The sequence below is a fragment of the Schistocerca piceifrons genome, chromosome 3, assembly GCF_021461385.2.
Source record: "Schistocerca piceifrons isolate TAMUIC-IGC-003096 chromosome 3, iqSchPice1.1, whole genome shotgun sequence".
In the NCBI taxonomy this organism is placed as follows: Eukaryota; Metazoa; Arthropoda; class Insecta; order Orthoptera; family Acrididae; genus Schistocerca; species Schistocerca piceifrons.
The window spans coordinates 906,982,389-907,006,463 of NC_060140.1; the positions used below are offsets into that span (position 1 = coordinate 906,982,389).

Below are 24,075 nucleotides of genomic sequence, written 5' to 3' on the forward strand. Positions count from 1 at the left end.
CCCCTTGAAAAAATTATGAATGACTGTGCTGGTAAACTTCTACGTTATTTAATTTTCAAACATCTGAGCAAAACTCAACGTACTCAAACAGTTTTCTCTTTACTTATTCTGATCATCACTAAACTGACACACAATATATTTTAGCGCAAAGAATGCCCTGACTAACAATAACCTATACCTTTCATGAATCACTTGCCCCACAAAAATCTTCGTTACTCGAACTACTGCAATAAAGCGACCGCCAATACTGCCAGCTAAATAAAAGATTATAACTACTGAAGGCACTAACTACTGATAGGCATAGTTAGCAAATGAAAGAGTTTAATACAGAACAAACAATGTATTTACCTTAATAATATTCAAAAGTCATGTATATCTATCAATTCATGACAACCATCTTACAAGTTTCCTTTTTCTGGCGATTACACGTCCAGATCGTCCGTTCATAGTAACCTCTCAAAACTCTGGCATCTCTCTCTCCACATCCACCACTGCTGGCGGCTCACCTCCAACTGCCCAACGGTACGCGCTGTTCACATCCATCTGCCCAACACTACAATAGCGAATATTACAACAATGAGTCCAGCCACCCACAGACTGAACACAGCGCAGTCAGCGATTTTCATACAGCGCGCTACGTGGCGTTACCAACATAAAAACCTGAACAGCCTACTTACACAGTATTGTATGATAGTGAATCGTAGACCTTGGGAAAACTGAAAAGGAAGAAAATGAAAGCGTTTGAAGTGTGATGGTGTTGAAAGGTTTTGAAAAATATGTGGATACGGAAAGAAGAGGTTCTCGAAAGAATCTGAGAGGAAAGGAATATTGGGTAAACACATAGTAGACGAAGGGATGGGATGAGAGGAAATGTTTTAACATATAAGGGTATAACTTCCACGGTAGGAGAGGGCAAAAACTACCAGGTGATCAAAAAATCAGTAAAAATTTGAAAACTTAAAGCACGGAATAATGTAGATGGAGAGGTAAAAATTCACACACATGCTTGGAATGACAAGGGGTTTTATTAGGAAAAAAAAACAAAGTTCACAAAATGTCCGACAGATGGCGCTGGACAGCAAAACGTCAGTGACTGCGCATGACAATCGTGTATAAAAGGAGCTGCAATGAGAGAGAGAGAAGCAGATGCGCCAGCAGTCGCAGCATGTTGACGTTACCTGAAAAGGCGCTTTCTGTGAAGCTGTATTATCAGAATGGGGAATGTGCTAGTTCAATGTTACGATCCTACCGTCACACGAAGGAGATTCGAACGGGTAAAGGTCTGTTGACAACTGCAGCTGTGGCGAGAATGATTTCGAAGTTCGAAGCCACGGGTTGTTTAGACGATAGACCCCGTAGTGGCCGACCGAGCACAAGGCGTAATGCTGCTGAGACAGTTCAGGAAGAAATGGACACTGTAGCGGGGTTCGTCTATGCACGGGGAAGTCAGCGCTCGTGCAGTCGCACGTCGCACCGGCATTCCACACAACTGTTTGGTTGGCACTTAGGCGTACCCTCCGATGCTATCCGTACAAAATCCATCGGCGTCATGAACTGTTACCTGGCGATTTAGCGAAGCGGAGGGCATTTGCGGTGTGGGCGTTTCAAAGATGGCGGAAGATGACGATTGGTTGAGTAACGTGTTGTTGACCGACGAGGCTCATTTCACGCTCCGAGGATCTGTCAACGACCACAACTGCAGAATTTGGGCTACCGAAAATCCTAGAACTGTCGTGGAAACTCCATTGCACGACGAGAAAGACACGGTATGGGTTGTATTTACCACGTCTACCGTTATCGGGCCTTTTAACTTCGAGCAAGTGCATGATTCTGGTTTTGTATCTGCTAACGTGACGGGTGAGAGGTACGCCGATATGCTACATAATCGCATCATCCCCAGCCTGGCTGATAAACACCTGCTGGAACGTACGATGTTTATGCAGGATGGCGTTCAAATGGTTCAAATGGCTCTGAGCACTATGGGACTTAACATCTATGGTCATCAGTCCCCTAGAACTTAGAACTACTTAAACCGAACTAACCTAAGGACATCACACAACACCCAGCCATCACGAGGCAGAGAAAATCCCTAACCCCGCCGGGAATCGAACCCGGGAACCCGGGCCAGGGAAGCGAGAACGCTACCGCACGACCACGAGATGCGGGCGCAGGATGGCTCTCTACCCCATATTGCTAGACGCGTGAAAGATCTCTTGCGCGCGTCGTTTGGTGATGATCGTGTGCTCAGCCACCACTTTCTTCATGCTTGGCCTCCCAGGTCCCCAGACCTCAGTCCGTGCGATTATTGGCTTTGGGGTTACCTGAAGTCGCAAGTGTATCGTGATCGACCGACATCTCTATGGATGCTGAAAGACAACATCCGACGCCAATGCCTTACCATAACTTCGGACATGCTTTACAGTGCTGTTCACAACATTATTCCTCGACTACGGCTATTGTTGCGGAATGATGTTGGACATATTGAGCATTTCCTGTAAAGAACATCATCTTTGCTTTGTCTTCCTTTGTTATGCTAATTATTGCTATTCTGATCAGATGAACCGCCATCTATCGGACTTTTTTTGAACTTGGTTCTAATAAAACCCCATGTCATTCCAAGCATGTGTATCAATTTGTACCTCTCTATCTACATTATTCCGTGATTTATTCAGTTTTCAGATTTATACTGACTTTTTGATAACCCAGCATATAGGAAGACACAGACAGGAACATGTCTAACAAATGATCGAAGGCGTTGGGTGTAAGTGCTACTCTCATATGAATCGATTGGCACAGGAGAGGAAGTCACGGCGGGGCTTATCAAATCAGCCAGAAGACAAAGGTAATAATGATAAGGAGACATCAAGCGTTTGCTTAATGTCGTCCTATGGGTAAACTACACCAAATGTAAGCAAATTGTAGGCTAGTCTGTTGAAGTGTGGTGTGGACGACGCTAATGGTGCGCCTGTGTCGGTTTGCAGCTGCCGTTTGACGAGCTGACGGAGGAGGAGCGCATCCGGCACGAGGCCCAGGAGAAGAAGCGCCTGGCTGCGCTCGCCAAGGAGCAGGCCGCTCAAGGTGAGTTCCCTCTGCCACGGGTAGACCCTCCAGTAGTGTGGGGCCTCCAACGCTGGCATGCCCTCGTCAGCCTGGTATACACATTCGAATCTACTTCTGCAGCCGGATCTACACTCCGAAAGTCAATGCGCGGAGTGTGGCATGGGAACGCAGGGTGTGCAGTCCACGTTTCTTCCTTTTTCTGCCCCATTTCCTGCTGGTAGGTGAGATGAAACTGTCGGTATCCAGTGTGGGATCCGTACGAGATAGGGTTGATAGAAGAAATAGAGAAGATCCAACGGAGAGCAGCGCGCTTCGTTACAGGATCATTTAGCAATCGCGAAAGCGTTACGGAGATGATAGATAAACTCCAGTGGAAGACTATGCAGGAGAGACACTCAGTAGCTCGGTACGGGCTTTTGTTGAAGTTTCGAGAACATACCTTCACCGAAGAGTCAAGCAGTATATTGCTCCCTCCTACGTACATCTCGTGAAGAGACCACGAGGATAAAATCAGAGAGATTAGAGCCCACACAGAGGCATACCGACAATCTCTCTTTCCACGAACAATACGAGACTGGAATAGAAGGGAGAACCGATACAGGTACTCAAAGTACCCTCCGCCATACGCCGTCAGGTGACTTGCGGAGTATGGATGTAGATGTACATGTAGATGTATGGACCCTAATTTCTCTAAACATTTCTCCTGGTCAGTCCGCGAGATGTAAGTTGGAGAAAGTAGTGTTCCTTGACTCATGTAGCAACGTGGACTCTTTGACTGACATCCTTTTTGTAACGTTTCATACCGAATGTGTTGAGCATTTAAGTAATACTCTCACACTGGCTAACCAAACCCGCGAAGAATCGCTCGCCTATCCTTACAATCTATATCAATAATGGAAATTCCTGGAGGGAATAATACGTAAGGCCGGCCGCGGTAGCCGAGCGGTTCTAGGCTATTAAGTCTGGAACCGCGCGACTGCTAAGGTCGCAGGTTCGAATCCTGCCTCGGGCATGGAAGTTTGTGATGTCCTTAGGTTAGTTAGGTTTACGTAGTTCTAGGAGTTTTGCTATTTGGGGAGCAAAATAACTGATGATGGACGAAGTAGAGAGGATATCAAATGTAGACTGGCAATGGCAAGGAAAGCGTTTCTGAAGAAGAGATATTTGTTAACATCGAGTATAGATTTAAGTGTCAGGATGTCGTTTCTGAAAGTACAGGGCTATTACAAATGATTGAAGCGATTTCATAAATTCACTGTAGCTCCATTCATTGACATATGGTCACGACACACTACAGATACGTAGAAAAACTCATCAAGTTTTGTTCTGCTGAAGCCGCACTTCAGGTTTCTGCCGCCAGAGCGCTCGAGAGCGCAGTGAGACAAAATGGCGACAGGAGCCGAGAAAGCGTATGTCGTGCTTGAAATGAACTCACATCAGTCAGTCATAACAGTGCAACGACACTTCAGGACGAAGTTCAACAAAGATCCACCAACTGCTAACTCCATTCGGCGATGATATGCGCAGTTTAAAGCTTCTGGATGCCTCTGTAAGGGGAAATCAACGGGTCGGCCTGCAGTGAGCGAAGAAACAGTTGAACGCGTGCGGGCAAGTTTCACGCATAGTGATGTGAAAGATTCAGTGTTTAAACCTCCTCTACCAAGAAACGTGCCAGAACTGCGAGCTCACATCAACAATGCTTTCGAACTCATTGATGGGGACATGCTGCGCCGAGTGTGGGAGGAACTTTATTATCGGCTTGATGTCTGCCGAATCACTAAAGGGGCACATATCGAACATTTGTGAATGCGTAAAAAAACTTTTTGAGTTTTTGTATGTGTGTGCAAAGCATTGTGAAAATATCTCAAATAATAATGTTATTGTAGAGCTGTGAAATCGCTTCAATCATGTGTAATAACCCTGTATTTGTATGGAGCGTAGCCATGTATAGAAGTGAAATGTGGACGATAACTAGTTTGGACAAGAAGAGAATAGAAGCTTTCGAAATGTGGTGCTACAGAAGAATGCTGAAGATTAGATGCGTAGATCATATAACTAATGAGGAGGTATTGGTTAGGATTGGGGAGAAGTTTGTGGCACAACTTGACTAGAAGAAGGGATCGGCTGGTAGAGCATGTTCTGAGGCATCAAGGGATCACCAGTTTAGTATTTGAAGGCAACGTGGAAGGTAATAATCATAAAGGGAGACCAAGAGATGAATACACTAAACAAATTCAGAAGGATGTAGGTTGCAGTAGGTACTGGGAGATTAAGAAGCTTGCACGGGATAGAGTAGCATGGGGAGCTGCATCAAACCAGTCTCAGGACTGAAGACCACAACAACAACAACAACAAAGTTCTAGGGGACTAATGACCTCAGATGTTAAGTCTCATAGTGCTCAGAGCCATTTGAACCATTTTCGAATAATACGTAAAATAAAGGAAAGGCAACCCGTCCACCTCTAGCTGACTGATCCGTGGCGCATAGAAGCACAAAAAAGGAAACAGTATTTACACTATCTTTCGTGATCTTGCATTTTCTCTGGCAAAAATATCCACAACACACAAACATAAACATACACAACCGCTGCCTCGGCGAGACCAACTGTTGATCATCGGCTATTGAGAGCCTGCGAGGTGGAAGTGGGGAGACATTAGCGAAGGAAGCACGAGGCGAGGAGGCAGTAAGCATTTACTACCCTTTGAAAGACAGGGACGCACGTGAAAGCAGCCACGTTGTGTATTAGCTATGCTGCAGTTACAATGCACCATTCTTCATGGGCATGGCAAATAACCAACTGTGTAATCTCATCAATGGCCGTCACCAAAACGTGGCCAGCCGCAAACAGAACAATTCACTTGTCGAACATACTGTGCACCACAACACAAATGATTTTAACAGCTGCTTCACTACACGAGCGATTTTGATACTCCTTTCCAGCACTAGTTTCTCTGAACTGTGCTTGTGGGAATTGTCTCTCGAGCACATTCCGCACTCTCAAAATACCGCTGGCCTGCACTTCTGCTAGCCTGTTTCCCAATGCCTCGCCTTTTCTGTTCAGTCAAAATCACTCCTTTCCTCTTCACATTTACTGCCTTCTCCCACCACTCTTCATTGTCCTCTCTTCCCTCAATGTGGGCTCTTTCTCTCTCTCTCTCTCTCTCTCTCTCTCCCTCCCTCATTTTTTCTTTTTCCAGTAGTCTTTGTTTCTCTCTTCCCTACCTGTCTCCCTTTTCTTCTCCATTTTCCTCTCCTTTCCATGCCTTCTTTCTCCTCCTCCCCCTCTTTCTCTCTTTACCTTTTTTTTTGTTTTTTCTTCTACCCTCTGCACTTCTTTCGTCTTGTTGTGCATCCGCTAAGTCATCTATCGAAAGACATGCCTCACACTATCGTTCTAAATCTCTCGTCGTTACGTGCGTCTTATTACTCCCACCTTCATCTTATGGACAATTGGTGTCAATAACCGACAATCAAAAGTCAGTTTTGCCGCGAGTTTGTGCTTTTGCGTGTCTTTGTTGCTGTGTGTGTGTGTGTGTGTGTGTGTGTGTGTGTGTGTATTTTTTCTAGAGAAAGTGCATGAGCTTGATAGCCAGAGTAAATGTTGTTTCCTTTTGTGTGTTTCTATGCACCACTCTTCAGCCAGCTGTAGGTGGGTGATTCCCTTTCCTTTATCTTACGTAGTATTACGTATTATCTTTACAATCTGTCCTATCCCTTCCTTTAATCGAACCTGATACGGATCCTACACCGACAAACAGGATTGAAGTAAGTGCATTCTTTCGTGTGTGAATTAAATTTCCTCAGGACTCTTTCAAAAATGTGAGTTCGACACCTGCCTTACCTGTGGCTACATTTATGTGGAGGTTCTACTTTACATCACCCCAGACAGAAACTGCCAGATACTGGAAGAGTGTGACTGATTCCAGCGATCGATTGCCAATCATATAGTCAGACGACATCGCATCTTTTTGCCTAGCTACAAACATTGCGTTGCATTTATTTATGTTCTGCCTCAGCTGGGAATGTTTTCTCCATTCACCGTTCATATATTCTGAATACGCTTTGCTTAACCCTTCGATTAATGGCCTACACAGCCTCTGTTAGAAGCTTGTCTGGTCTTCCACCACACATACCGGCACCTGCCCTGCGGCTGGGGGCAAGATCGATGGGACGACGTTAATCATTTCCATTCATCGTTGGGTCATTCTGCATGGCGGCGGCAGAACTTTCGATGTCCTAATACTTTCTTGGCAGCCATGAGGGGCTTGAGAATCATCGCCTGGCCGGAATTCACGCAGCTCGCATGGACCACGCTATGTTGATATAAACTGCAGGACTTGTTCAGGACAGTGTGACTCAAACGTGTGATTTTTATAGATGCTTGAAGATATTAGCAAGTAATTTCCTTGGATTTTGGGGGTTGTGTGTTGTGAACTGGCAAGACAGCCAATCCACTGTGACGGGTAGCCGAAAGGCACGCGTTTAAGCTCACGCAGGCTGGCGTGAGGTCTGGAACAGTTAAAGGAGGTGAGACTAGTAAAACAGGTACGTGGCTTCTGGAATACTTAACTTTAATCCATAATTGGTGAACATCACTCTTGATCATACATGAATTACAAGATCAATAGCAACTGATAATGGCGCCTTGCTAGGTCGTAGCAAATGACGTAGCTGAAGGCTATGCTAACTATCGTCTCGGCTAATGAGAGCGTAATTTGTCAGTGAACCATCGCTAGCAAAGTCGGCTGTACAACTGGGGCGAGTGCTAGGACGTCTCTCTAGACCTGCCGTGTGGCGGCGCTCGGTCTGCAATCACTGATAGTGGCGACACGCGGGTCCGACGTATACTACCGGACCGCGGCCGATTTAAAGGCTACCACCTAGCAAGTGTGGTGTCTGGCGGTGACACCACATTATGTATCTCCGAATAGTTGAGAATAAGAGGCTTTGATGATCTTTAAGAAAATTTGGGTTCGTATCTGAATTTATTAACACAGCATGCAACAAGAAAATGCTGCCAAATTCCTAGGACATATTCCTCATATATTACAAAAGAAAATGCTTCATTGCACATTAAAATTTCATTACCAGTATGGTTATCAAATATGAAATGGTACTTATTGTGCATAAGCGGTATAGAAAAAACAATAGATGATTAAAGATTGCTAATCACCATATAGCGGAGACGTTGAGTCGCAGACAGGTACAACAGAAAGACTACTAAACAAGTGAGCTTCTGCTAGAAGGTCTTCTTCTGAAATAGACAATACACACACACACACACACACACACACACACACACACACACACACACACACGACACACACATGATCTCTGTCTCTGGCTCACGTGTTTAATAGTCATTTCGTTGTGCCTGTCCGCGACTCAACGTTCCGCTATATAGTGAGTAGCATTCTGTCCTTTTCATAATATTGTTATTATTCCATCATGGAAACTGCATTGTTTAATAAATGATTAAATTTATAGTTGATTTGGATGTGTATAGGTTGCGAAATTTAGTACACAAAAAATGACTAACGTGGCTGGCCATCGAATCGAACTGATCTTGAATGAGAGATAGTGGTACGTCATTCCATGCTGATTCAACTTCCTGCCAGAGTTCATTAGCCATACTGCCTGGCGAATGGTGGCGTGCCAGTCTCTCAGCAACCTCTTTTCATTGTTTAGTAGATCTGCTGTCCGTGGCATAAGCCTCTATGTCGAGATACGTCAGGGCAGCACAGCACAGAGGATGCGGTCCTTCGTTATCGTCTTGAAAGATCTTGAGAGATAACGTCAGTGAGACCTCAAAGATAGGGCACAGCCATCGGCCTTTACACGTTAGAATTGTAACGCCTGCTGTCCAGATTATCGGCTATGCGAACCAGAGGTGATAGTATTGTATATCCAAGGACACCTCATATTATCACGCCGGGTGCTGGATCCTTAGGACGATCATGCGTGCAGTCTATCACCGTTCGTTCTCTTCAGAGCCTCAATACACAGATACGTCCATTGTGCTGCTGCACACGAACTAGCACAGTCTGAAAAAGAGTAAGTGGTGCCACTCCGGTGTCCAGGGTTGTCGTTGGGCGCACCGCTGTCAGCACGCCTTTCTCTGCTGCCGTGTCAAGATAAGCTGGTACAGTGGTCGCCACGCTGGCAGTTCGTGGAGCAGCAGACTGCATCGCACTGTGTGTGGGTAGTTACTGCTACGAATAAGGCCACTTCCTGACTCATACTACATGACGTATCTGTAATGTCCTCCATGGACGAGCAAGTATTATGTCTGTCCTCGTCCGCCCCGGTAGCTGAGTGGTCAGCGTGACAGACTGTCAATCCTAAGGGCCCGGGTTCGATTCCCGGCTGGGTCGGAAATTTTCTCCGCTCAGGGACTGGGTGTTGTGTTGTCCTAATCATCATCATTTCATCCCCATCGACACGCAGGTCGCCGAAGTGGCGTCAAATCGAAAGACCTGCACCAGGCGAACGGTCTACCTGACGGGAGGCCGTAGCCACAGGACATTTCCATTATGTCTGTCCTCTTTGGCGCTACTCGCGTGGTGCCACTGGGATCCTACGTGGCATTGAATATGCCCCACTGACCCCACCGGTCACACTTTCCCGTGACAGCTGCTGAGTCCCAACCAACATAAGCGAACATACTGCAGCACGATAAATACACTTTGCATAGGCCATGATCCTACTGCTGTCGAATTCCAACATGTGCTGGTTGACGTTAGTTCTTCTTACATGGGGAATTATAGCATCTTTTCACAAACAAGCAACATTTAAATACGATACCTAAACGAGAAACGAACTAGACAATCTTTCCATTGTATATGGAATGTGTACTTTGTTGTTGTACTGAAATGATAATCAGCTGCGTATTCAAGCATGTTGTACACCTTTTTGACACCAATTTCACTTTATTTGCTTGCCGGCTTCATGTTTTACAGTTCTTCATAGTACATAAATCATTTGAACCACATTGGAGCAGAGCCAAACATCCTACCACATGAAAACCTTTTGTAGATGAAGTGTTTAAAATGACACCTGGTTACGTTTGGTTATGTTCAAGGCTGCTTAGAGCATCGTGTTTTCCAACCAACCTCAGCAGCCGAATTTATAATGATGTCTTAGAGAATACTGTATCTGATCTGCTAGAAGATGTGCCTTCGCCAGTGTGACAAACATGTTCTTCATACTCGATTGATGTCCCTCTCATGTCATTGTTAATCTCGTCGACTTCTAGAGATCACATTCCGCGACAGAGGAATATGAAGAGGGGGACCAGTTCCTTGACTTCCACGTTTTTTAGACCGTGAGCCATTACGCTTCGCCGGCCGGTGTGGCCGTGCGGTTAAAGGCGCTTCAGTCTGGAACCGCGTGACCGCTACGGTCGCAGGTTCGAATCCTGCCTCGGGCATGGATGTGTGTGATGTCCTTAGGTTAGTTAGGTTTAATTAGTTCTAAGTTCTAGGCGAGTGATGACCTCAGAAGTTGAGTCGCATAGTGCTCAGAGCCATTTGAACCATTACGCTTCTATTAATGGGGCAAGTTGAAAGCTCTTGTGTATCGAACCATGGAACGAAACGGAAGTATTATTTGTGCCAGTACTGTACAAAGCTGCAAAACCAAGTGCAAGACCTCCAGGATACATCAACACAGCTGGGATTCAATGCAGATTGATGCATATATCAAGGCCAACGAGGGTAATCAGGAACGCTTCATGCGCTATGGTGATACATTAGTTTCCTGTGTGTTTCTCATGGTGTATTACGAAGGGCAATAGAAAACTTTTTCTAATATAGAAACAAAACGTTTCCATACTTGTGTCTATCAACATATTTTCTTCTTGTGTGTGTTAGGGATGTGTTCTGTTTAGCCGCATCTTTTTGTTACACCTTGTATGATACGCTTGTGTCTGTAAGCTTCATAACAGATATTTACGAAAAAAATTGCCGAGAAGTTATTTTATTTAGACGATCGGTTTTGTTATCTGATTAATGCCATCTTCAGACCCCTATGCATTCCATGTACAGATAGATATATCGATACTTGCATAACCGGAGCCATCAGTATCTGGATTTCGTGAATTCGTTTGTGGAGTGTTTACTTCGTAGACTTGACAACATAACAGATACCTCTAAACTGCGATGATGGCATGGTGTTATATTCTATCAGACGTTTGCTCACTTATTTCCTGGTGGCCCAAATACGTCGTTGTCTTATTGTCCGCATAATTTTGGTCGAGTAGAGAGCTGGAGTTAGCGGCGTACATGTTTGACTGTCTGACTTCAGGCCAACATCATGGGTTGCACCATTTCATAGAGTTCATAGAGAAAGAGAAAGAAGAAGACAGAGAGAGAGAGAGAGAGAGAGAGAGAGAGAGAGAGAGAGAGAAGAGAGGGAGGGAGGGGGGCCGGGGGCAGGGAGATGCAGTGTCGTCTGTAAGACCCTTAAGGCTTGTTCACCTACCTAACAGGGACCGAATTCCTCCGCCATTCTTCCTGCTGCGCGATTGTTGTGTCAAGCGTGTCTCTAGATGACGCAGTTGAGTACTTGTAGAGAGCAGTTTTTTAAGAGAAAAGAAACGGTGAAGGCCTGTAGCCTTCTGCTCTTCTATAGCACCAGGAAGGCCACCAAATTCACTGACGAACTGATAACATTCAATAGGGTCACGTGACCTGATTCCATACGATGCAGTTGACAGGTTTGGGATTTAGCTGAGAACATATGTGCAAAGTCTGATACCAGGATCTCTACAGAGACCCCTGTTCTCGCTTTTTCAGCCGAAGTTTGGTGACGGAAACCTTTCCTAGCACCGACATTCGAAGTAGCTACTGGCACAACGAAGAGCCAGACGGTAGTGACTTCAGCCATTACCGCAGTATCTTCTACATTCGCTTACGGAATGGTGTCATAGAACATTGTTCATGCCGAGTCTCTCGTCAGCCGAGGCGTTGGAACGGGGCTCGCATTGACGAGAAAGAAGTTCAGTTCCTCATAGGGATATGCAGAATCAGGTTTCCCGTGGTTTCCCTGTATCACTAAATGAAAATGCCAACACGGTTTCTTTGAAAAGGATGCCACCTTTCCTCCAGCACTCTGTCCGGTCCACGCTTTTGCTCCACTTCTAATGACGTCATCGTCAGCGAGGTGTAAAATCCATAATCTTCCCCTTCACCGACGGAGTAGTCGTCATGTAGACAACGGGAAGGTTCCTTTAACAATACTAAGATTCATACCTCCCTCATCCTAATCCAACCAAGCTACGAGATTTCCTTATAAGTACTTGGTTCAAATGGCTCTAAGCACTATGGGACTTAACATCTCAGGCCATCAGTCCCTTAGAACTTAGAACTACTTAAACCTAACTAACCTAAGGACATCAAACACATCCATTCCCGAGGCAAGATTCGAACCTGCGACCGAAGCACCAGCGCGGTTCCGGACTGAGCGCCTAGAACCGCTCGGCCACAGGAGCCGACCTTGTAAGAACTAAGCAATCTTACTTTTCCTCGTGCATCACCACACAATAGCCAGCAGCCTTGACACATTGGATACACAAGTTCTCGTCTGATCACTGAAGTTAAGCAATGTTGGGTCCAGTTAGTATTTGAATCAGTGACCACCTGGGAGCCCTGGGTGCCATTGGCTCAGGGACAGAAAAATCGCTGTAGTGCCAATCAGCTGAAAGATTTGCACCAGATTGTGGAGCTGTACAACATTAGTATTACCACAGATTAGATTCATTGCAGCTCATATAAAGGCAATTAATCAGTCAGTCATCCACGCTGAAACGAAATTTACAGTGATAAGTGGAATAAAGACATTGACTTTGAGGTAGATATGAAGGGCTTATTTCAATAGTGGTACAAGTCCACATTACCTTCACTTTTCTGTCTATAATGCTTCTGAAATTAATGAGCTAAACAAACAGAAAGAAAGGTTCATCTCTAGCAAGACGCCATATGCTTGAATATTTCTGGTATCTCAACGGCAGATTTTTCAGCGCTCATTTAACTTTAGGACTTTGTATTTGAATATGAACAAAAATAGACTTGTGCCACTATTGAAATAAGTCCTTCGTGTGTTCTACGATAAGTAGGAACTTCCTTAAACCTCTACTAGGAATTTTGGCTCTTCGCTAAAGAGTACCATAGAATGGATTTGGAAGGAAGGTCGCAGTTTGTGTGGGTGTATGTGTGTGCAGAACAGGCTAGAAGGCGGGAGGAGCGACGGAGGATGCGCTCCCTGAAGGAGTTGCTGCGCGCCGTGGGTCTGGTGGTGTACCTGCAGGCAGCAGACCCCGAGGCCTGCGAGCCCCGGGCGGACGTTCTGCGCAACCTGGAGGAGGCGGGCCTCCAGCCCAAGGAGCAGCTCTCCCTGGAGGTGCCCGCCGATATCGCCGAGAAGGTAACCAATATCCAATCCAGATAACTGCAGGGACAGGGCTTCAGTCCAGGAAGATAGTCCAGAGGTCACCGACAAGGTAACTATCAACTACTCAGTTTTTTGTAGCCGAAGCAGATACTGGCTGGAGGTGGCAGAACTACTGCCAAGGGAGCATTTCTTGATGAAGATGTCTCTACCGGTCTGCAAGAAATTAACCACTAACCAGTCACGGTCTCTACCCAAACCGAGCGAGGTGGCGCAGTCGCTAGCACACTGGGCTCGCATTCGGGAGGACGACGGTTCAATCCCGCGTCTGGCCATCCTGATTTGGCTGTTCCGTCATTTCCCTAAATCGCTCCAGGCAAATGCCGGGATTGTTCCTTTGAAAGGGCACGGCCGACTTCCTTCCCCATCCTTCCCTAATCCCATGAGGCCGATGACCTCGCTGTCTGGTCTCCTGCCCCGAAACAACTCAACCCAACGCTCTTTACCCAAAGTAGATGTTGTTGTTGTTGTTGTTGTCTTCAGTCCTGAGACTGGTTTGATGCAGCTCTCCATGCTACTCTATCCTGTGCAAGCTTTTTCATCTCCCAGTACCTACTGCAACCTACATCCTTCTGAATCTGCTTAGTGTATTCATCTCTTGGTCTCCCTCTACGATTTTTACCCTCCACGCTGCCCTCCAATACTAAATTGGTGATCCCTTGATGCCTCAGAACATGTCCTACCAACCGATCCCTTCTTCTGGTCAAGTTGTGCCACAAACTTCTCTTCTCCCCAATCCTATTCAATACTTCCTCATTAGTTATGTGATCTACCCATCTAATCTTCAGCATTCTTCTGTAGCACCAAAGTAGATATCGTCAAGAAAAGGTGGAGCTCCATCCCAGGAAGCAGCACATGTTCATTTACGTTACATATCGAATATTATCGCATTTGATGTTGTCGTTAATTGTAATAAGCAAAGATTAATATGTCCCACACTAAGCGAAAGCAGATAGAACACTGGCTTTGCCAATGTGCAAAAATACTGAGAGCATAACATGCCGTGGCCAAAACTGTATACAACATGGAAAACAGTGTCTGTTGAGGAGAGGATCTAAGCAGAGATTGTAGGAGACTTCTAAGCAAGATATTAAGGTCGCTGGATTTCGCCCAGTAAACACTTGCTTGCGCAGTTGGTGTTCCAAAATCTGAAGAAGCAAGTCCCTTCGTTTAAACGAGGCTGATATAGAATTTTGTGATGGACTGACGGTAGCAGAGCCAGGATGGTGAAGGTGTAGGCACATTTATTTGGTCCAAGCCTTGTTGACACAAATTTATTATTTAACGATAATTGGTTATACATCCAAGTTAATACAATTAACAGTTTAAAGGAAAATGTAGCAATAAAATTGTTTTTAAAACATTCTCTGGAAGTACATATAGCCTCACTCTGAAACATTACATAAAGGTACTGTTAGTAAAAGGTATATTATATTGTACAATAGTGCAACCAGAACACACCAGAAAAATATTGAACTTGTGATTTGTACTACATGTAATCATCATCAGTTATCTGCTATATTAGCAGGTCCTTTGCCTCTCCATTTTCTGCGATCCATTGCTTCCTTCTTAAGGCTGCTGTATGTTGTACCGTCCATCATGTCATCCAGTATCTGGAATCTCTTCCTTCCTCGCTTCCTTTTCCCTTCTACATAACCTTCTAAAACTGTTTTTATCAGTCCGTCATTCTTTCTTAATATATGCCCAATCCAATTTCTTTTTCTTCTCTTTATTACATCTAGTAACTGCCTTTTCTCTCCCACTCTTCTCAGTACCTCTTCATTTTTTACTCTGTCCATCCAACTTATTCCTTCCATCTTCTGCCATGTCCAGATCTCAAAAGCCTCCAGCCTTTCTGTCTTTTTTCCTCATAGTCCATGTTTCAGCGCCATATAGAAGAACACTCCATACAAGACATTTTATGAGTCTCTTTCTGAGTTCTCTGTCCATACCGCTGCAGAAGATTCTCCTTTTCTTATAAAACGCCTCTTTTGCCATTGCTATCCTTGTTTTAATTTCTGTGGTGCACTTCCAGTCGGTGTCTATCCTGCTTCCAAGCTACTTAAAATTTTGCACCTGTTCTAGTTTTTCTCCACTCAGCACAATTTTTATTTCCTTATTTCCTCCTATTGCCAATACTTTTGTTTTATTTGTGTTAATTTTCATTCCATATTTTTTCCCATTAGTTGCAATGGTGTCCACCAAATCCTGTAATTCTTTTTCCCCTGTGGCTAGGAGGACCAGGTCATCAGCAAATCTCAAGCACCCTACTCTTCTTCCTCCAATTTCTACTCCTTTGTCATCTAATGAGCATTGGTCAATCATATTTTCCAAGTACAGGTTGAAAAGAGTAGGTGATAAACAGCATCCTTGTCTTACTCCTTTCCCTAGTCTGATCCAGTTTGTACTTCCTCCTCTCACTTTAACTGAAACTTTTTGATTAAGGTACAATGAGTTTATAAGTCTTCTGGTTTTCCAGTCCACTCTCTTTTCCCTCATAATAGTCGCCAGCTTGTCCCAAACCACATTGTCAAATGCGTTTTCTAAATCGATGAAGCACATATATAGGTCTCTTCCTTTTTCAATAAACCTTTCTCCCAAGATTCGTAGGAGCCCTATTGCATCTCTGGTGCCCGTATTCCAATCAAACCTTAAAAAAATCCAATTTGGCAAGAGTGCAACAAATTCCTTTTCTTGTTTTTTTTGTTTTTTTGTTTTTTTTTACCTCCTGATTTCACTTAAGCTTACGTAAACCCTACACAAATGTCAATGTCATCTGACATTAGTTCACCTTTCGTGACAAATACACAAAATTTCTTAATTATTTTATATCAGTTAAGTAAGCTACAAGACAGAAATAACATTAACGACTGGTGACACGAGTAAACACTGTCAAGTTTTCAATTTCACGACGGTTGTGTTAACTAGCAAATTTTCATTTAAATACTCCCCCCATGTGTTCCAAAACCAATTCAGTCAGTCTCGAGAAGAAACACAACTTAATACACAAATATGGCAATATCAAGAAATAGATGGGTTTATCCCAGGCAATATTAGTAGAATTAGGAAATTTGCAATTTAAACGCACCAATTTTAACAAAGTCTAATGTAATAATAATTTGAACAGAACTTTCATAAAATGATCGTTGTTAGTGGATACCGTGCCACACACTATGAAACAAATTAAGAATTATTCACAGTAGACACCTGGCGCATGATGATATTCTCTGATGTATTTCAAATCACAAAATGTTGGCTACAAGTACCAACCCCATAATAACGTAATGGTCATGAAATATAATGAAGTAGATGAAAATTTCGGCCTTAGCCAGGTGACGAGAACCACACCAATGCAGTTTCCTGTTACACTCGAGTGCTATACCCAACAAACAACAGCTGGTCATGGAGAACCACACTAAGCAAGCGAGCATTCCGTCCTCCCTACGTGCTCGCAAACAGCCACACTCATCGCAGTCCTTAATCGGCAGGCACCAGTTGACTCCCCGCCGCTGCCGTCCTGTCTCCATATACCGACCGAGCCGTCCTCCCAAAAACTGCTGCTTCTCGCACCCGCGCCATCAGCGCACAGCGATCACGCCCCGCGTCGAAAACAAGTGAAATAATCTTGCGGGTAAATCAAATATGCTGAGCCGTGACACAGCTCAAATTTGTACAGTGAGATTCAACAAACATGATACAGCCTGCAATTGGTGGCTGAGTCTACACATTGTCGATCCGAACCAGAAGCGAGTGCTCTCATCAGACCATGAACGGTTCCAGGGCTTCACAGGTTCTTAGCATTGTGGGGGCCAAGCGTACAACCCGAGCCTCTAAAACTTCCTTGAAATATTTTGGTCTTTCAGCTGGGGGATGAAGTTCCCACCACCATCCTGCTGGCAGTTGTCGCATGTGCCCAGAATACGCTGACCAGACCCAGGATTGGTGCAGCACAGCTTTCTGCTCCTCATCCTTCCACCACAGAGGGATATCAGTCCCGGAACACCAGAGAAGCTTGAACTAGTGGTGGGGTCAATTGCAGACGTTTATCCCTCTAACACGAGGCATGCCACAATCTTCTCACAACCAACCAACATTTAGACGCCATTTCTGTATGAGGAACTTGCTTCATAATAGCTCCTGATATACAGAATCTAGGTGGTGTTACTTCTATTTACATTTTGTAATCGTCCGCCCCCCGTAGCTCAGTGGTCAGCCCGACAGAATGTCAATCTTAAAGTCCCCGGTTCGAGTCCCGGCTGGGTCGGAGATTTTTCTCCTCTCAGGGACTGGGTGTTGTGCTGTCCTAATCATCATCATTTCATCCCCATCGACGCGCAAGTCGCCGAAGTGGCGTCAAATCGAAAGACTTGCACCCGGCGAACGGTCTACCCGACGGGAGACCCTAGTCACACAACGTTTACATTTTTATTTTGAAATCGCACTGAAATGCTAATCCTTTATATAAGTGAAAGTCAAATGAAAACGTGATGGAAAAATTAAGTAAACTGCCAGACAACACGGTCAGTGCCATCACGGAAAAATGTTTGCAGTTGCTCACCGAACTACGATTGTACCCAGCCGGGTTCCTCTTCTTCGGAAGCAAATCGAAGGCTGCGAATGGCTTTATTCAGGGCTCAAAAAATATGGAAATCTCGTGAGGAGAGATCGGGACTGTATGGAGGGTGCGTAAGAGTTTCCCAGCGAAACTTCTACGGAGTAGTCGAAACAATAGTCAAGCCAGATCCGGGAAAGTCAGAATGACCTTTCTCTTTGACTGCAAGGACCTACTGCTTTTTGACTTTTCGGAACACGGCGTCACAATATTAACGCGCAGCGGTACATTGACGCTTCGCAAAAACTGAATCTCACCGTAAGTCCAAATGCCGAGGAACGTTGATGGACGGCACCATTCTGTTGCAGGAATATTCCCTCCGACATGGTGCCAAGATTGTTTAGACTTCGCTGCAGTAGTTTCGCTGGGGAGTCTTTATACATCCTTCATTAAGTACTGATCTCTCTCCATGCAATTTCCATGTTTTTGGAGCCCTGAAGGAAGACATTTGTGACCGCCGATTCACGTACACGACTGGGTACAATCTTGGTTCGCCGGCCGCGGTGACCGAGCAGTTCTAGGCGCTGCCTTCCGGAACCCCGCGACTGCTACGGTCGCAGGTTCGAATCGTGCCTCGGGTATGAATGTGTGTCATGTCCTTAGGTTAGTTAGGTTTAAGTAGTTCTAAGTTCTAGGGGACTGATGACCTCAGATGTTAAGTCCCATAGTGCTCAGAGCCATTTGAACAATCTTGGTTCTGTAGGCAACTGCAAACATTTTTCCGTGAAGGCAATCACCGTGGGTCAACGTATCAACAATTATGGCGATTGCTTTTGAAATAACAAACAGTTTATACTTACTTTTTTTCACTGTCTCGTTTCATGTGATTGTCTCTCATACATCGAAATATGTAATATATTTAAGACAAATTGACTTTTGCTGCACACTGTCTCCATGGTGTTGCAATTTTAATGGGCAGCATTACTCGGGCGCAAGAAGGAAAGAAATCTAAAAGAAGCAGTTCTACACTGACAACGATGTTTTTGAATGAAGCTAGACCTTGGGTTAGAAACGTTCATGAAAGAAGTCGTCGGCTGGTTGATTTATGCTTCAGCTTTTATTTGACCGACTTACTCTTTACGTTACGCCTCTGGTATCACATATAATGTGTCTTTCATTCTATTCTGGTCTAGCTGCCAGCTTAACACAGAAGCTGGGCAGCTACATGAGCTGTAGCCATTGTCAGGTATGTTGCTGCTTCGAAGATGTAGGACGGGCGTTAGCTTGTTCGTCGTTTTATTCAGTGAAACCACTAGATGCAGTCCACAGAGCTATCACTGTTTCGGTCAAGATGCACGACACAAAACAACCACGGTTTTTTGGTGCTTTTTATAGAAGTAAATACATTTCATAAATACATTTCACGACCACGCTTCCACACACGGCAGCAACACTTTTCTTTGTCTCTACCAACGGAGCCTGACATGGCCCCCTTTTTCATTCATCATTGTATTATGTGGGCACGTTTCGTCGCCTGTATTAAACACTTACAATAATTATGAAAATCGTTGTGCTTCAGCTACTCCTCATCGATGACATTCGACCCAGCAATACCTAAATGGTTCGAACCGCTCCGTTATCCATGTTTATTTTATGGTTACCAGTGTACTGGCGTGGCTCAAATTTTTTCGCGATTTCATCGACTTTCCCGAGCCTTTGTTGGGGAGACTAAGGTATTTTATCCTTGACACCAAATTTCGAGACAGTCTTCAATCAGCTTTACAGGTCATGTACAGATAGTGCAACCTGTAGCCGCGCGGTTTAAGGCGTCTTGTCACGGTCCGCGCGGCTTCCCCAGTCGGAGGTTCGAATCCTCCCTCGGGCATTGGTGTGTGTGTGTGTGTGTGTGTCGTCCTTAGCGTAAGTTAGTTTAAGTTAGATTAAGTAGTGTGTAAGCTTAGGGACCGATGACCTCAGTAGTTTGGCCCCATGAGACGTTACCACAAATTTCCGCTATATATTCAAAAACACGACAAATGGTTTGTGGTACCGTGAATCATAGTCATCCCTTTCTTTTACCAAATTTCAGAAGATATCGATTTCCTTCTGCGTCTTTGCTCAGATTCGAGATACGTAAGCTGTTGTTACACTGTGATTAGTTAAGACCTGATCAAAATAATATATTAATTATTATACAATCGCAAGGATGTCTACTGCAGAATACAGACAGATATTCTCTCCAGCCCTTGAAGTTGCATTTTCTGTACACGTAATTTATCTCTTGTGCATATCTATAAAAGTGCATGTTTATTGTTCTTAAATAAAATCAACAGTTTAACACATGCATTAAATAACAATACATGTTTCATTTTAAGCTAGATTCTTACAGTGTTAGTAGTAAAAAAAATTATAGTTGATTCTAACTTTTTTAAATTCAAAACATTATAGGGTATGAAGTAGGAAACATGTGGGTTCACGAAGTATTCGGATTTTTCAGCTAAAAAGATTGCCGACTCCTGGTCTAGATGACTGACGTCTCTTCTTTTTACTTCTCTATCGTTTCGATTCTTCTTTTATCAGTTAAACGACTGACTGAACCATATTTTGCACCCATGTGTTATGTGGAACTGTATGAGCGCCTCGACTATCTTACGAATTCTGTAAACGGCACGCTTGCTGCTTCAGTCCCGTTTTAATATAAATATTTAGTTCGACACAGTGCAGTTCCACAGCATGCTTGCGCCATTAGGTGTCGATCTGCTAGTTATTCACTATTTTGTCTAATTACATTTGCCTTAAGGGAGACGTTGTGTTGTTGCTGGGTATGCCACTGATGCTAAATGGCATACTGCATTGGTTCTATGCATAAAATTTACCATGAGCAAGAATAAAATATTTTGTAGTTTTATTCTTATATTAAGTAAAATAAACTTTAACTTATTTCTGGTGAGAATATATATTTTATGTCTGCAACCAAAGCAATAGGCCACCAAGAGCGTTACACGCACTAATCATCCAGAACATTATGACCAGTTACATAATAGCCGGTATGTCAATTTCTGACAAGGATAACAGGGGCGACACGTTGTGGCATGGAAGCAGTGAGGCCTTGGCAGGTCACTGGAGTGAGTTGGCAGCACATCTGCACACACAATCACCTAATTCCGCAGAGGGGGCCGATGAGCTCTGGCGCCACTTTCAATTGCATCCCAGATGTGTTCGATCGGGTTCAGACTTGGTGAGTGGGAGGCCAGCACATCGACTGGAACTCGCCACTGTTTTACTCGAATCATTCCATTACACTCGGCCGGCCGGAGTGGCGGTGCGGTTCTAGGCGCTACAGTCTGGAACAGCGTGAGCGCTACGGTCGCAGGTTCGAATCCTGCCTCGGGCATGGATGTGTGTGATGTCCTTAGCTTAGTCAGGTTTAAGTAGTTCTAAGTTCTAGTGGACTAATGACCTCAGATGTTAAGTCCCATGGTGCTCAGAGCCATTTGAACCATTTTGAACCATTACACTCATGGCTTTGTGACATGGAGCATTATATTGTTGAAAAATGCCACTGCCGTCGGGAAACGTGAGTGTCATGAAGGGGTATACGTGGTCTACAACCGTGAGGTCCGGGTTCGAATACCTGTCCCGGACAAACTTTCATTGCCGTCATTCCGTTCTACAGCCGATGCTTGTCCATATTTGCATGTCCGAAGGAACAGGTACTGCGGCGACTACAGACGTTATGAAATACATCCAATATATTCACAGTCGCGAATATGGATAACCATCAGTTGTAGAGTGCAATGACGACAATAGACACTTGTGCCGCACCGGAACTCGAACCCGGATGTCCCGCTAATCGCTGGCGGCCGCCTGACCATTTGGCTACCCGAGCACGACTCACGGCCAGCCGAAACATGCACATGTCGTCAACCATGCGTCTACTACCTGTACTCGTACATTTATTATGTATATTCCCGTACAGGAGAGACAATTGTATCGTAATTCGGAATAACATAGGCACTGCAATATCGTATTTATCTCCAGACTGTGGGCATGCGACTTTTAAATAAAATGTCTCCACTGTACGGGAATATACGCAATGGATGTACGAGTACAGGTAGTAGACGCATGGTTGACGACATACGGAAGTCTGGGTCTGGTCGTGAGAAACACGTTTGAGTCGTCTTTGTTTTCACACAGCCAGACTCACGGTCTTAACAAACTGTATACGTTCTTGCAACTTTCATACTGTCGAATAGTCCAGATTCTGTTGTAGTTAATCCTTTCTAAATTACATACACCATGAGTGGTAATTGCGGGAACTGTCATAGGGTTGTGAGTATGGGGGTTTGTTGTTGCCAGTCTTCTAGGAAACATTTTCACAGGGATGGGAGGGGCGGGGGTATGTGCGCACAATACTGGATAAACTGAAGAGGCTGTCTCGTGGAACTGCAGACTGTGGAGGAGGAACATTCTGATACAAGATCAGCAAAGAAAATTTGTGCTCTTCAGGCGCAGTTGGCTTAAACGAAGAAGGAACTGATGCAGACGAAGGGAAACAGAGGGGAGAAGGGTGACTGGGAACTGATAGTTGGTAGGAAGGCAGGGACAAAGTGAAATCGACCTGATAGTTTCATCATAAACACTGCAAAGGGATATCAGTCACTGCCAGAGGTAAGGTCGAGAAGAGTTTCAGGTACTGCTAGAAGCATAAAATGTGCACCACTCTACAATCTCGATCAGGAAGCCTACGAGTGTACAGAATATTGGGGAGAAAAAAGTGCTCCTGGTAGCAAATAGCCGTTCATTCAGCCTGTATCACAGTAGTTGCCCATTTGTTTTGTTTTGAAGACAACGGTCCGTTCGATCAGTAAGCGAGTTGAGATAGTTCAAATGGCTCTGAGCACTATGGGACTTAACATCTGTGGTCATCACTCCCCTAGAGCTTAGAACTACTTAAACCTAACTAACCTAAGGACATCACACACATCCATGCCCGAGGCAGGATTGGAACCTGCGACCGTAGCGGTCGTACGGTTCCAGACTGAAGCGCCTAGAACTGCTCGGCCACACCGGCCGGCAGTAAGCGAGTCAATCAGGCTCCGACTCTCGGCTGATATACGAGTACAACTACTGAGTGGCAAGTTAAGTGTTTATCTTTTTCTGTGTTTTCCTCGTGGTATATTTACAAATTTCGTGCGTGGTATTCTGTTTAAGAGGTACAGTCTTGCGTTTTTGTAAGGCTGAATTCATTCACTCCGTAGCGCAATAGTCGCCTACTGAACAGCCAGCCACAAAGCTCATTAATGCATCAGCGGCCTACGGTGACACATCAGGAGGGTCTCAAGTTGCATATCTAGGATTCCGTCTGCTTTTATAGTTTACTTCTTCAGTTACTCTTGCTAGGATGGTTAGAAGGTGTGCACGCTGTGTGCGTATGCAGGAGGTGATGGCTACAGGTCGCGAACAGCTGACTGTGTTTTTGGCTACGGTCATCAGCATCAGGCTGCTACCTCGGGGAGTAGCTGTGGCGGAGAATCTGGCTCGTGACATGGGACAGCTCAGGTGTCACTCGTTTTGTCCACGGACTCCGCTTCCGAGGCACCTCCTACTGGATCCACCCAGGATGAGTAGCGGATGGTAACTCGTTTGCATCGTTTGAGGTGGAGGGCCAACGTGGAGGCTAGCCGCCTGGTCTCGCCTATTTACCCTGTGAGAGGACACGTGGCCGTCCCTTCAACAGAGTCCGAGCAGGCACGCGGGGAGAGTGGTTTACTAGTTATCGGGATCTCTCACAGTAAGCGTGTTCTGGAGCACCTTAGCCAGATATTGTTCAGGAGTGGAAAGAAAGCCAATGTCCACTCGGTATGTCAGCTGTTGGGCCTCATCCGAGATTTGGAGGCTGTCTGCGGCTATAGACCGTGCAGGGTGCAGTCATCTGCAAGATGTGCCTCACGTCGGCACCAACGACGCCTGTCGTATGCGTTCTGAGGCCACCTTCAATTCATACACGCAGCTG

At 45.0% G+C, this 24,075-nt stretch overlaps 1 protein-coding gene across 1 annotated transcript in view; it reads left to right on the forward strand.

Moving 5' to 3' along the window:
• LOC124789193 (thioredoxin domain-containing protein 3 homolog) overlaps positions 1–24,075 on the forward strand; it is a 183,856-nt gene that overhangs the window by 87,880 nt on the left and 71,901 nt on the right. The window contains exons 6-7 of the mRNA XM_047256487.1: positions 2,982–3,078; positions 13,281–13,483. Of these exons, the coding sequence (XP_047112443.1) occupies positions 2,982–3,078; positions 13,281–13,483 (300 nt within the window). The remainder of the gene's footprint in view (positions 1–2,981; positions 3,079–13,280; positions 13,484–24,075) is intronic.